Raw genomic sequence first — 14,376 nt, forward strand, 5'->3', positions numbered from 1 at the left:
TGTGTGTGAGTGTGTGTGTGTGTGTACCCGCCCAGAGGGCCAGAGTGGGGGCCGCAGGACAGTCCGGAGAGGCCTTGCCTGCCAAGCCGAGCACCCAGCCTTTCCCCCGTGGGGCTGAGCAGCCAGTCTGGTGTGGGGGCAGAGGAAGGGGTGGGGAGAACAGGACAGGGAGGCTAAGCCAGTGCGTGGTCCAGGCCAGTGAGGTGGGGGCAGCCATTGGGGGCAGAGAGGAGGGGAGCCCCCACAGGATGGGGGGCCTGGTGGGGTGGTAGGGGTGGGGGGTTTCCTAGGTCAGATCACAGACAAAAACACAGATCCCAGGGCCCAGCTCAGAGGAAGCCGCTCAGGTTCCAGAATCTGGTCTTCGCTCCCTCCCTCGTTGTCCCCCTGCTCCCTTTGCCACCCTCAGTCCCCCTGTCCGCAGCTCACCTCACCCTCCGGGGCTCCGCGGGGCCTTCCCAGAGCCCTTCCCCTTGCACGTGTGGGTCAGTTGCACTGTCCCTGTTTTCCACAGAGGGAAACCAAGGCTCCAAAGGGTGAAGAGGAGGACTCTTGAGGACCCTTGAGTGCAACCCGTCTGTGGCCCCAATGGGCAAACTGAGGCTGGGGAGAGAAGTGCGTGCAGCCCCTCATCCGCGCATCGGCCTGTGCGGCTCAGGTTGCACCGAGGGTCCCAGCGTCCAGGCACACCTGCAGCGGGGGGTGTCGGGCGGGGACCCCACGTTTCTCCAGCCGTTTTCAAGACCGCCATGCAGGGAAGAAGTACGGCCCACAGACGCCAGCCTCTCCTTCATGTGAAATCTCTGCCTTTTTCATATCTAATGAACATGTTTCAAACACGGCGAGCATCTCCAGACGCAGCAAAGTTTGTTTTGACAGGAGTGGCTCGTCTCCCGGATGCGGCCTCTTTAATCAGCTTCCGCTTTGAGGTCCCACGTCCTCCTCTGATATCCACCCAGTTTGAAATCCGGGAGTTATAGGCAAAGACGGCGCTGGGGCGCTGGCGCTGGGAAGGTCGGGGTTTGCTAGGCTCCTGTTTCATATGCCAGCCCCGTCCCCCACTGCGGGGAGCGATGGTGGGGGCCGCCAGGAGCTGGCGGGTCCAAGGAGAAGGGGCCTGGACGGTCTGAGCCCCTATGGACTCTGTGCGGCTGCTTGGCCAGGGCCCCTGGGGCAGGACTAGGGCCCGAGCGGGGTGAGGCCTTCAGGGGGCTCCTCCTCTTGTCAACTTCTCCCACTCTTCCCCAGAATCACGGCTCCCCTGGGGTTTGCGGCTACATCCTCGGGGCCCTGCTGCAAGCTTGGAACTTCTTTGAAGTGTCTCATTTTATCTTGAAAACTCGTGCAAGTTGTGCGTCGTGCTTCGTAATGTTTGAGTATCTGATGGGCTGGAAAACGGGTTTTACAGACTGAGTCCAAGGAACAGCGGGCAAAACACCAAGCACCCCAACTTCAAGGCTTGCAGACAGGGTCCGGGGGCCTGGAGAATCTGCCTAGGGATGGGGACATGAGGACCCAGTACCCGGCAGGGATAGGCCAGTGAACGCTCAGGGAACGCTTCGCACGTTCATTTGTTCCCCAGGTGTCTGAGCATCTGAAAGCAGGTCGGGGGTTGGGGGAGGCTGTGCACGGCTCCGCAGACTGTGACGGGCGTCAGCATCTCCCGGGAGCTCGCGAGAGAGGCAGTGTCTGAGTGCCAGCCCTGGAGATGCTCAGCCTACAAGTCTGGGGTTGGGCCAGCTTCCAGATTATCAACAGTCTCCCCCAAGGGATTCAGCCGCAGCTCCCGGTCAGCCCAGCCGTTCTCTGTGTCCTTCTGGACACTTCGGGGGCTGGCAACTCACTCCTTCCTGATGGGCCCTCTCCTGAGAGGGCCGAGCGCAACATCAAGTCTCAGTCAACATTGGATGCAGAAGGACAGATAAACAAATGGACAGGTGGACGGATGGACAGACTGATGGGTGCATAGATAAGCAAACAATAGGTAGGTGATGATGGGTGGGTGGGTGGATGGACGGACAAACAGACAGATGGATGGACAGACAGACAAGTGGATAGAGAGATTGATGGACAGGTGATAGAAGGATGGTGGGACACATGGATAGAAGGGTGGATAGATGGCTGCCTGCAGCCCTGACATCTTGGGAGAAGGTCCATATCACCTTTGGGGGTTTGCCTTCCCCTTGCACTGTGGAAACAGGGGTAAAAGCAGAAAGAGCTATGGAGAGGTTGAAGATTGGGGGGAGCGTGGAGGAAAAGGAGTTGTAGTACTCTCTTTCCCCACGTTCCCCAAGGCTTTCCCCACACGCAGGCCTGAGGAAGGATCTGGAGCCCCAGCAGAGGAAGAAAGTGACAGAAGAGAGGGATAAACCGAATTTTCAGGCCTCACTGAGCAGCCGGCTCTCCCTGGCCGGGGTGGGGCAGGGGAGGAAAGTGGGGCTGCAGCTGAACCTCTCTGGACCACAGAGAGCCCCGGAGGCAAGGGGACCAGCAGGTGCAAAGACACGGAGGCAAACTGAAGAACAGGAGGGATTGGGCCAGGGTAGCTGTGTGTGGGACTCAAGCAGAGACCCGACACTGGCTGTTTTCTCTAAAGTGGGCCTGGGCGCTCCACAGGCCATCTGTCCCCGAGTTCCTCCTCGAGAAGCCCAGGTGGGTCTCAGATGGGCAGAGGACAAGACTGAGGGTGGCGAGAGGCGTCAGGGTCAGGCTGTGCTCCTGGTCCTGAGGGGCTGGGCCAGGGGTAGGAATGCACGGTAGCCAGTGGGGGACACTGCTGTCCCTCACTGGGGATGGGACCTCTGACCTCCATTCACAGCATCCTGGGTTCCAGAGTCACGTACACTGTGGTCCAGAGCTGCTGACTGAGAGCTGTTTGGATCCCATGCTGTGGTTTCCGAGTAACAAGTCATTCATTTCGTACTTGCCCATTCATTTCGCTGCCTCGTGACCAGAATATACACGGGGCTGCTACTTGAAGGTGCAGTTTGTTTACAAAACCCCCCAAGGATTCATATGTTCACTGACAGCTCTTTCTACCGAACAGCAGTTAGCCCGTTGATAGGATGACACATCTTTCCAACATGTATTTAAGTGATGGCTGCTGTCCTTATCGGGGATTATTACCACCCAAGGGTGGTTGGTGTCCACACAGAGCAACAATCAGGGAGTCCCTCTGGGGTAGTACATTAAGTAGACGGTGCGTTAGGCTGCAAGAAAATGGTATTAGCAGTGATATGATGCAGACAGATTCATAGCTCAGTGAGGAGGTGCTTAGAAGGTACCCCCTGTGACCTGGTCCTGGGCAGGGCACTGGGACCCTTTGGGAAACAATGTCCTGCCCTAGGGAGCTCAAGCCCAGAGCAGGACTTCCCTCCTCCATTCACAGCCTCTATAAGTTCGCCGTAACCACTCCTCACCTGTCTCTAATGAGATGAGACACACAGGAAGATAATAAAATTTTCAAAGAGCTAAACTTTTCAGTGGCAAGGACTGTCCCTAAGTTTGAGCTTATGAGTTTTTCCACTTATTCTGGTGTTCTGCTGTCTTCTCTTTTTAAAATAATAGTGCCACCATCAAATGGTAGTTGGGGCTTTGTATTTTTAAAACCCCCTTACCTGGCAGAACCAAAGTTGCCCTGAGACTTCTTTGGCCCACAGATTCTAAAGCCTGGACCCCTGCCTTGGGGTATTTGTTCTCCCGCAGGGTCCCGTGAGTTGCACGGTGCAGGACTTCCCTCCTTCCTAGGTCAGAAGCCATGTCTCGGGCCCAGCCTCTGCCGAGCTGGACTCTGGCTCCTGACTTTAGCTGGACCAACAGCAGCCACCATCACGTTTGTGTGGGACCTGCAGGCCTGTGAAAATGCTCTGTGTAGCAGCCTTCAAGGTCTGATTTCGAAGTATCCAGAACAATCGTCCTCCAATCAGACCACAGATCTGGTTACAAACCCAGACTCTGAGCCCCTCCTCAGCCCGGCCAAAGCAGCCCCTCTGCTGCAGTGTGCATGCCTCTGGTGACAGCGAGCTCACCCCCTCTCGGGAAATCCTCTTCTCTCTGTACGGTTCCAGATCACTGCAGGTGTGCCCCTCTGCTTTTTAACTGAGATGTGACATCCATACATGTCCCATTCTTGATAAAAATGCGATCGGGTAGTGTGTGCTCTTCTGGGCCTGGCTTTCACTCAGACTCCAGTCTGTGACTTCGATCCCTTTGGGGACGTGTACCTGAGGTTCGTTCTTGTTTGTTGCTGTGTACTATTCCATTGTGTGAGTAGGCCACACTATCAATTTATCCGTTCTTCTGTTGACTGGCGTTTGTTTCCAGTTTCTGGCTATTAGGAGTAAAGTCACTTGGCACATTCTTGGTCATGTCTCTTGATGGACAGAAGCACTTGTTTTTCCTGGCCATTTCCCTGGGTGCAGACTTGCCAGGTTATGGTGTCGGTGTTATTTTCAACTGTAATAGCTGCTGGGGTAGATGGTTCTCCAAGGTAGGGGTACCATTTTTTGTCCCTATCAGCAACACGCGAGGGTTCCAATTTCTCCACACATCACTAAGCTTGATTTATAGCGGACTTTTTAACTTTAACTATTCAGGTGGGCGGTGGTAACTGATGAGGCTTTTAATTTGCATTGCCCTGATGACTAACGAGAAGAAGGTCGTTTCATGTGCTTCCCAGCCACTTGGGGGTATCCTCTTTTGTGAAGTGCCCTGTTAAGTCTCCTGCAAATTTGAGGGGGGGGTGGTTTGTCTTTTACTTGGTGATTTATAGAAGTTTTAAAATATATTCTGCATACGGGGTCACTGTTGGGTATATGTATCCTGAATGTTTTCTCCCAGCCTGTGGCTTGCTTCTCAATTCTCTGAACGGTCTTGTGGGGGAACTAAAGTTCCTAATTTTAATGAAGTTCCCATTTATCAGTCTTTTCATTTATGGTCACTATCTTTTCTGTCCTTGGTTTGATATAAGAAGTCTTGGCCAACCCCAAGTCTGGACCTGCCGATCGGCGGCAGCCAAGAGCTCACTCTCTAGAGCCCAGAGATCTGGGTTTGAACCTCAGTCCTGCTGCTTTCCTGAGCCTCCATTTCCCGTCTGTAAAGTGGGTGTGCCTCACTGCAGGACTGTCGGGAACAAGAACGTGTGAACACATGTGATGCACTCTGGTCGGCGTTAACGGGTTGGTTTTTCCCCCACTGTGGAGAGCCTTATTGGGGCTCTTCCAGGAGTCAAGCACTCACCTGAAAGGACAGTTGACCAATCGTGTCCCAGAGCCGGATCCTACATCCCAGTCCCCTGGACGCTGCCCAGCCCCCAGACTGAGTGTCAGATCTCCAGCAGCTTTTCGTGCCCTACCCAGCATGGAAGCCAGTCTGGCCCAGCCCTCTCGTCTGACCGAGGCGGGGACAGGAGGAGAGGGAGCCCGAGGCCCAGTCTCCCCAGTGCCCAAGGCTCCCTCGCCCCTCACATCCTTCCCTGCACAGAGAGGAAGCACCCACCCACTCCTGTCCTGTATTTCAGTGGGGACGCCTTACTACATGTCACCGGAGAGGATCCACGAGAACGGCTACAACTTCAAGTCCGACATCTGGTCTCTGGGCTGCCTGCTGTATGAGGTGAGTGTCTCTGGGCTTTCGGTGGGACGTGTGTGGCAGGGTCCCGGCCCGGGCAGGGCTCACCCCACCAGCTCCAGGTGGGACTGCAGGGATGGGTGACGTCCATCCTCCTCTGGCATGGGCTCCATCTGGGTCCTGGCCTTCACCCCACTCGGCCCAACGTCTGCCTGATTAACCACGTCAGGCTGGAGGAACTTGTCAGAGGCGTGGCTGGTGGCAGACCGGGGGCGATGTCACCCTTGGGCAGCTGCAGTGAGAAACAGGGTCCCATGTCTGCCTGGGTGACAGAGGGGGCACAGGCTGCCCCAGTTTCCCTGGTAACCAGGATGCGCTCATCCACTATCGGTTATTCACCCGTGCATCAGGCCTCACACAGGGCCCTGGGGACAGAAGGGGTCAGCTCTGGCCCGTGCTCCCAACACGCTCCTCACAGAGGGCGGCCACGCTTTCCCAGGCTCAGCAACACGGGCCTCACTAAAGACCACTGTCCCCTCCCCTGAGCCGAGAAATGGAGCCACCACATGGCCATTTCCAGATCTGGTGGCCAGTCTGGATGGAGGGACGGGAATATTTCTGAGTCTTGGCAGGCTCAGACAGGAGATGACATGAACACGTTGCGACCAGCCACCCCAGAGGTCTGGGAGCACAGGCCATCCCGAAGCCATGATGCCGTTGCAAGCCCCCAGGGGAGGGAGGGAGGCCTGAGCCCTCCAGTACCTCCAAGCTGGCGGCCACAGCCTCCAGCATCCTGGGCTGGACCACCTAGGGCTGGGCAGCTCTGGGATTCTGTCCACTTGCTGAGCCCGCCTCCCCATCTGTAAAATGGGCCTGGTCCCCATCCCGCACCGCCCCCATCCGGATAAATGAAAGAACAGACTGGAAAGGCTTTGAAAAATCCTCCAAGGAGCACAGTTTGCTTTCAAAATTGGAACCTTGATAGTTTGTCTGCTTTCCCCAGAGCAAATTTGAGCATGTGTGGGGTCTGGCTCGGAGTGGATAAGCTAAAGAGGCTTGTTGTCAGGCTGACGTGGCCTGTGACTGCCAGGCCAGTGACGCTCAAGATAGTGCCGAGGGGGCCCCCGGGGGTGTTTGGGGGTCACAGAGACTGGCTTTTTTGCTTCCTTGGGACTGTGGACTCTGGGCCTGGAGCACATGGAGCGCAGGTATGATCTGAAGGGATAAGCTGCCCACTGCTGGTCCGTGTAGGGTGTGCAGTGGCTCCTGTGGCCGGGGTCTTTGGCAGTCGGCCCACCTGTCCCTGTGTTACTGAGTGAGACTCTGAGGTCAGAACGGGTCCCTTCCCAAGGTTTAAAGTTTGTGACGTCTCTGTTTTAAGAGCAGACGTTTCCTTTTAAAGAACTGGCCCAGAGGTTACAGAGGAAGCAGGTGGCGTCTGTGCCTGGGACCCTCTGCCCCTGGAGGTCAGCAGCGTGTCATCTTGACCCGCACTGTCATCTTGAAGTGACTCAGTCCCTGACTGAGATGGGGCACAGACCTGCTTTCTGGGACCCCGCAGGGCATCTGCTGTGGGAGGAATTCTTTGAATGGCCCCCGAACAGGAGTAGCCAGGCTGAGGCGGTGCCCGGCTGGTGGCCGCAGTGGGTCGGGGCGTGCGGGGCGGTTCCTGGCCCTCGGGTGGAAGAGGGCTGAGTTGCGTTTCCTTCCCCCATCTTGGTCTCTGTGCACAGCCCAGCTGGTGTGGGGCTCGGGGGTCTGCAGTGGCTGTGGGTAGGCGGTGAGCTAAGGAAGGACAGCGGGTGAGGGAAGGAATCGGGAGGAAAATCAGCATCTTTGGCAACAAGAGAAAAGAGATGAAAGTCAGCACAGTCGTCAGCAAGGATGACAGGAAAGAAACGCGTGTAGCCGGTGTTCCACGTGCCTGCACGTCCCCAGCAGCCCCAGGGGGCTGGTTTGATTTGGTTTTGCTGAGGAGGAATTAAAACCAGGTGGGCAAACCTTCAACGTCACACAGAACCTCTGGTCCTAGGGTCTGTCACCCAAGATGAATCATGAGTTCGGGGTCTGTCCAGCCATCTCTCCAAGTCCAGGTGAACACTATGGCCACCGGGCCTGCGAAGGCCAGTGACAAGGCCAAGCCCAGGTCATAGGCCAGGCCAGCCCTCCCCAGGCTCCGTGCACCAGCGTCAGCAGCCCTGTCCCCCTGCCCAGGCCTGGGGTCTGAGGAGGGGCTTCCATCCCCCGCCATCTGGGCATCGTCCACGGCGTCAGTCCGCAGGGTTAGGACCTGCTGCTGGGGGTTCCCCAGGACCAAGCAGATGCCCTCAGTGTGGCAGGGCTCCAGGGTGTGCAAGTGTGAATCCCAGTGTGCGCGTGTGTGTGCGCGTGCAGGCAGTTGACTCGTGGGCTCCAGGGTGTGCAAGTGTGAATCCCAGTGTGCGCGAGTGTGAATCCCAGTGTGCGCGTGTGTGTGCTTGTGCAGGCAGCTGACTCGCGGCGGTAATTCAGGTGAGCGCGTGCGGGGCCCTGGCGTGGGCCTCCTTGGGTCGGAGGGACCTGAGTTCAAAGCTCTGCTCTTCTCGCTTCCTAGAGACCCTGGGGGGCCAGTCAGCATCTCGCTCCGGGAGCGTCCCTGGCCGCAGTGCACACGGAGGGAGGCTGCTCAGAGGAGGCCCCCAGCAGTGGCAGGCAGGGGTCCACGACTCACCCTCGCTGACCCCGCACCAGCCAAGTGGCTGGCATCTGCCCCCTGCCTCTGGCGGTGAGGACCCCGCACCTGGCCACCTTCCCCTTTCTGCTCTGGCCAGCGGGAACCTGAAGTGCAACTTTGCTTCCGTGGAGGACTCGGCTCTGTCCTCCAGGCCTCACGGGTCTTGTCCCCGGGCCGGGGGTGGGTTGGTTCCTCTCATTTTACCGTTCTGGCTTTGGGATTTCCGGAAGCTGCTTCCTGCCTTGGGGAACCCTGAGGGTCTCTGACATAAACAGACACTCGGGCGAGCAGGGTGTGAGACCTGGCTGTGACGGGCAGCGGTGGCCTTCTCCCGGCAGCCAGGGGACGGCAGCTGGCTCCCCGTGCTCGTGCCAAGCCTTCGGCACAGAGCCGCTCGCTCCCCACGCAGGCCCCGCCTGAGCCTGGTGTCCCGGGAGGCGGTCCTCGGCGTCTCGTCTCTTCTGTGGCCCCTGAACAACGTCTGACCAGGCTCCCCAGCACCAGGCCCAGGTCCAGCCAAGCTCATTAATTTGTTGGCAGCGTGTGGGGCCCCGCGGCTCGCAGCCGGGGAGGGACGTCTGGGCAGTGGGAAGTCAGGGAAATCCGTCAAATCCTTTGGGCCTGGTCGTCCTTGGGGGCAGGGGGCCCAGAGCTCCACCCGAGAGCCCGGGGCCTCCCACAGAAGAGGGTTCCCGTGGCCCTGGGAGGATGTCAGGCCCCAGGGGCTCTGCCCCAGGCTGTCACCCCTCTCCCCGCTCCTGAGCCCTGCGGGGAGCGGAGACAGGGAGGGAGATGCATCTGGGCCCAGGGCTCGGTAATTGGGAGGAAGCCTCCCGCAGACACGGCTGGCGCTCCCGCTCCCCAGCCTGTGGCATGTTCCAGGAGCGCCAGCCTGCAGAGCCGTGGCGGGGACTCCCCACCCGCACACCCCCTCCAGGCCACCTCTGCAGATTCAGCGTGGCCCAGGGGGAGGCCACCTGAGCCAGGGTGACCTGAAGGGAGAGAGCACAGCCCTGGCCTTCCCCGACCCCAGCCTGGGCCCGAAGTCTTGGGAGCCCCCTGTGTTGGTTTTCTCCGGCTGCTGTAACAGATTACCACAAAGCTGATGGCTTCATACAACTTAAAAAATTACTCATTTGCCGTTCTGAGGGCCCGAAGTCCAAAAGCCACTTCAGTGGACAAAAGGCGAGGTACTGGCGGGGCCAGTTCCTTCCACAGATTCTACGGAGAATCCGCTTCCTTGTCTCTTCTGTGGAAAATGGAGAGATTTACCTGCACTCCTTGCCTCGTGACCGCCTCTTTGTCCCCCTCTGGCAACTCACCTTCTCATCCTCCCCCTTACGAGGACACTTGTGATTACATGTAAGGCCCACCTGGAGCACCCAGATCCTTCCCACCTGGGGTCCTTGAATGGATCACACCTGCTGAATGCCTTTTGCCATCGAAGGTAACAGGTTCACAGGCGTCCGGGATGAAGATGCAGACATCCCTGCGGGCCTTCGTTCAGCCCACTGTACCCCCTGTCGCCTGGGCAGCCAGGTATCCGCTGAGGACCCCCTGAGCTCCCCTGAAGGTTCTGATGTTGACCCCAGGCTGGTGAGGAGCTGTCACGGAGCACTTAGCCTGGCTCGTCCTCCCCCGGCGTGGGGGCCTGCTGGGACCCGTCTCAAAGAGGTCAACCTGAAGAGGGACAGGCCGACGGCTCAGCAGCGGGGAGTGGCACTGCCCTAGATTTTGGGGTGAATCACGAGAGTCCCACGAGGCTCCGCAGCGTGCATGTACACGCGAGCTCAGCTCTTGGCACAGAGCTGACGGAATTGGCTGGGCCAGCGCCGGCCCCAGAACCTTCGGCAGGGGACCTTCTCACGGCGGCCTCAGCGGACTGAGAGCCGGCAGGAAAGCTGCAGGGGAGCCAGACTGAGGACCAGCTGCCCCTGGGGCAGAGCCCTGTTTGGAATTCTCGCTGGACTCAGAGAAGAGTCTGGGTCCTTTGGCTCGCAAGGGACCAGGGCTGTGGACCACGGGGTGATCGGCGTCTGTCGTTCCTGGATGTGTTCGGGAGATACTAGGTGACAAGATGGGTGTCCTGACAGGGCGGGAGTCCACGGCATTTGCTGTCATCTCTGAAGTCAGAGTCCCCTTCTCCCTCTGACATCTCAGATCACACACCAGTGTGTCTGAGCCCCGCTGGCAGGGGGCGAGCGGCCACACTCTCCCACATGCCTGGCTGTGTGTCATCCCGATCACGCCAGAGAGGACAAGTTGCGCATCTGAGGAGCAGCGCCGAGAGCCACGGCTCTCGGTGTTCTGACGCGGCCACCAGGATCAGCCAGAACGGCAGGTCCACCACCACGTCCACCAGGCGGCGGTGGGGGGTGGGGTGGGGGTCTCCTGGTCACCAGTGCCAGGATCTCCTCATTCCGGATAATCGTTCTAATCCCAGCACCTCGAGCAGACCCAGAGGTTCCTTCACAGCCCGGCGCCCTGATCCGGGTGGAAGGCGCTTAGCCGGCAGCGGGCGCGGCGCTGCTGTCACTAGACGCTGCCTTCGTGGATGGAGAAGCCACTGTCTCGGCCTCCCGCGGTGGAGCCCTCTGCTGACCCCGTTCAGGACAGTGTGGGAGCGTCCCGCAAGGGAGGAGGAACGCTCTGAAGGGGCTTGCATCCCCCCTAATTTCTGGGGCCCTTTGGGGATCCTCATCAGCAAGGTCTGTGCACATCCCAATGGCTTGTTGAGAGGATTAGCCAGTCTCCCTCCCGGGTCCCACACACGGGAAACCAGGGCCTGTGTTAGGGCACCAGCATTTTTAAATGTTCTTTCTACTCTGAACAGAAACACTTTCCAGGAAAATCCATCTTAATCATCCAGCCACGACTCGGAGGGCACCCAGCTCACCCCGAGTGACCGCCCTCGAGCCTCAGCTGCTCTCTACCGTGGCAACAGATGTCCTTTTGAAACTGCCCAATTAGCCCTTCGCACCGAGGCTCTCATTTCAGCTGCTGGAACCGTATCACCCGAGCGGTGCCATTTTGCACACTCGGCAGTAGGCCAGGCTCCCCGTCAGGCTGGCGGGGCCCGCAGTGGGCTGGGCCGATGCCCTTCCCGGCCCAGGGGTCCCTCCCTGTAGCTTACCTGCAAGAGGGGATTCCACAGCCCTCCTCCAGGGGCTCAGAGCCCCTGGTCACGGGTGGAGAGGTGAGGCTGGCCCCGAACGCCCCTCCGAAATCACTCGGCATGGCCCTGGCACCTGGGCCCACAGGTGCTTCCCCACGGGTGCAGACCCCTGGGCCTGGGTCCGAGGAAACCACAAAGTCTCCAGGCCGCACCGTGCTGCCTCCTCAGAGGCCTTTTGTAAACCCAAGAACGTCGCCTGGGCTCGGAAGCCCCCTGGGCCCTCCTGAAGGAGGCCAGACCTGCCCATGGGGGTGAGCAGAGGATGGGGTCAGACCAGACACTAAAGCTCGTTGGGCACCTGCACACCCCACACCCACGGCCTTCTCCCCGCCCTGCGCTAGGGCTCCCTGGCCAGCCCTCGGGGCCTGAGGCCAAGTGAGGACCCCTCAGGGGGCCGGGGAGCCCCAGGCCGAGGAGTCTGCACGAGTGGCCTTGGCAGCCCGGCTCCCCAGCGGACAGGCAGGCACAAAGACCCGACGGCACTTCATTAGCAGGAGGCGTTGGGCGTCTCCTGGCGGCAGGTAGCAGTGAGCCGGAGTGACGAGAAGCACTTGAATCTCATTACGGGTTCGTCAGCGGGGGGGCCGCCGGGCACTGTGCCTGTCACAGCTGCCCTGAGCTCCCGCGAACCCCGAGTAGTGCCGTGAGGGACGGGGTGGGGAATCCGGATACTCTCCAGAAAGGGGAAGCCTGGTAGCTCCCCGACTGGGGGAGACCCCACTGGGCCACCATCACAGTCCTCTCACTTCCCAGTGCCCCAGGGTGGAGCCGGTGTCCCCGGCCTCATCAGGCTGGGGACACCTGTGCCGGCTGAGCCTGCCCGGAGCCCTGCAGGTGGAGCCTTTCCCATTTTGCAGACTAAGAAACAGGAGGCCAGACACCCGGCAAGAGGGAAGAGCTGGGACTCAGGCAGGCTGCGGCCAGCTGCGGAACCAGGCACTTGCTGCCCCTGCACCCCGGAGCTTCTGTGATGCGTGGGGTCCCAGGCTCCCGCATCCGGGACTGCCGGCTTCTGCAGAGAGCACCAGCCACTGCCCCGAACTCCAGGCCCTCAGGCTAGTGAAAACACCAGAATGAAAACCAAAAATGAAAGGCCTCACCTCCCCTTCCCCACCCCCAAAATGCTAGTCCTTGGGTAATTTCCTCAGTGCGTTACTTAGACATCCTCCCATGGGTGTCTTCGGAATGGAACAATGCACCAGAGAGAGCCTGCTGGGCACAGGCACGAATCCCAGTGAGCAGGGCCTGTTTTCCCATCTGCCGTGTGCATGCGACCAGAATCAGTCCTGGGGAGCTGCGGCGTGAGGCGGGCCATGTGACTGCACGAGGCTGGCTGGCCCTCCATATTCAGCTCCCCCCTTCCTTGTTGCCCTTAAAGTTTTACCACTGAAGCCTCGTGCCACTGAATTTGCTTGCATGACAAGGTTCGGTTCAGTTCAAACTGCTACTATGTTGCATCCCAGCTCCCTCAGGGTTTTTTTAAGAGATCCTCCTGGACATTGTCCATCAGGACCAGAGGAGGACGGCACCTCAATCTGGAGTGGTCCCTTTTGCCCCTGGACCTCAAGGCTGCAAACTCACTTTTCTTATCCCCCCTTCCCCCCACAGATGGCAGCTCTCCAGAGTCCCTTCTATGGAGATAAAATGAACCTCTTCTCCCTCTGCCAGAAGATCGAGCAGTGTGACTACCCGCCTCTCCCTGGAGAACATTACTCGGAGAAGGTGAGTTTGCCGCCACCAGGCCTGGGAAGCTTTACGGCTAGCAGTGGCTTGAGAGGAGAGCCATTTCCAAAATGCCATGGCTGTGGGTGTGAACTTGGGTTCTCTTAACTGGGTGAAAAGGGAAGATTTCTGGGAAAGTGATGCAGGGGCGGGGGGTATGGGGGAAAAGTAGATTAATTTTACTAAAGAGGTTTCACGGACACCAGTGTGGGCCCCCACAGCAGTACGTGGCCCAGAAACCAGCAGGAGCTGGCCGGGGAGGCCCCATTGGCACACTTCTGCCCATTTGGCTCCCAAGCCGGTGCTTGAGTACGAGGCTGGCCGCTGCTGGTCCCAGAGACAGGCTCGGTGCCGTGTGGGACAACAGGAACCAGATGCGGAGGCAGGAGTGGCAGGACCTCGGGTGCCCCATCCCCCGCGCTGGCTGCCACTCCGTTCCCGTGACAGGAAACCATGGCAAACAGACTGGTCTCCTTGGGCTCTTATTTGCAGCGTTTTACTCTGGGTGTGAGGGCTGTGGACACAGACAGTTCTGGCATTGGGTCCGTGCCAGGTCCCAGCTGCGTGTGCATATCCCCTCCCTCAGTGCCATCTTCTGGAAAACAGGGCTAATGTTTCACCCCTGTAAATAGGATGTGCAGATGAAACGACAGGTTTACAACACAGCATGGCTAAGGGTGTGGCCCCTCTTCCCTGTTCCTGGGCGAGTCATTGAACTCTCCGGAGCCTCGGTCTCCTCGTCTGTAACACGGGGATAATCCTAGAGGCGGCCTCCCGGGGTCAGTGTAAGGATTTGGTAATGCATGTGATGTGCTCAGCTTAGCACCGGGCTCACATTGACCCCAGTGCCACCAAAAGGAGCCACCAGCTTAACAAAGGGCCTGGTTCTGGGTAAATGCTGTGCCAACTCTCCATGCTCCTTCTGTCAGGGGCCGCACTAGCGGGTGTGGGGGGGGAGGGACTCCGGAACCTCCCTGGGCCCACCCTGAGGACCACAGGCTGTTGTGGCAAGACAGCAGCTCACATTTATGACTTACCGTGGGGTCCTCCCCTACCTCCTGTTTTACCGAGGAAACTGAGACACGGATAGATTAACGTAACTTGCCCAAGGTCACGTAACTCACAAGTGGCGAAGGCGATCTCCCAGAATCCTGCACGCAGCCACTGTGCAGTCCTGTTTCTTAAAGCCACGCCTCTT

At 59.0% G+C, this 14,376-nt stretch overlaps 1 protein-coding gene across 2 annotated transcripts in view; it reads left to right on the forward strand.

Moving 5' to 3' along the window:
- The window catches only part of NEK6 (NIMA related kinase 6), an 81,717-nt gene that overhangs the window by 63,788 nt on the left and 3,553 nt on the right, over positions 1-14,376 (forward strand). For both annotated transcript variants that reach the window (XM_047699320.1, XM_047699319.1), the window contains exons 8-9: positions 5,519-5,613; positions 13,065-13,178. In XM_047699320.1, the coding sequence (XP_047555276.1) occupies positions 5,519-5,613; positions 13,065-13,178 (209 nt within the window). The remainder of the gene's footprint in view (positions 1-5,518; positions 5,614-13,064; positions 13,179-14,376) is intronic.

The sequence above is a fragment of the Lutra lutra genome, chromosome 13 (genome assembly GCF_902655055.1).
Source record: "Lutra lutra chromosome 13, mLutLut1.2, whole genome shotgun sequence".
Taxonomy (NCBI): domain Eukaryota; kingdom Metazoa; phylum Chordata; class Mammalia; order Carnivora; family Mustelidae; genus Lutra; species Lutra lutra.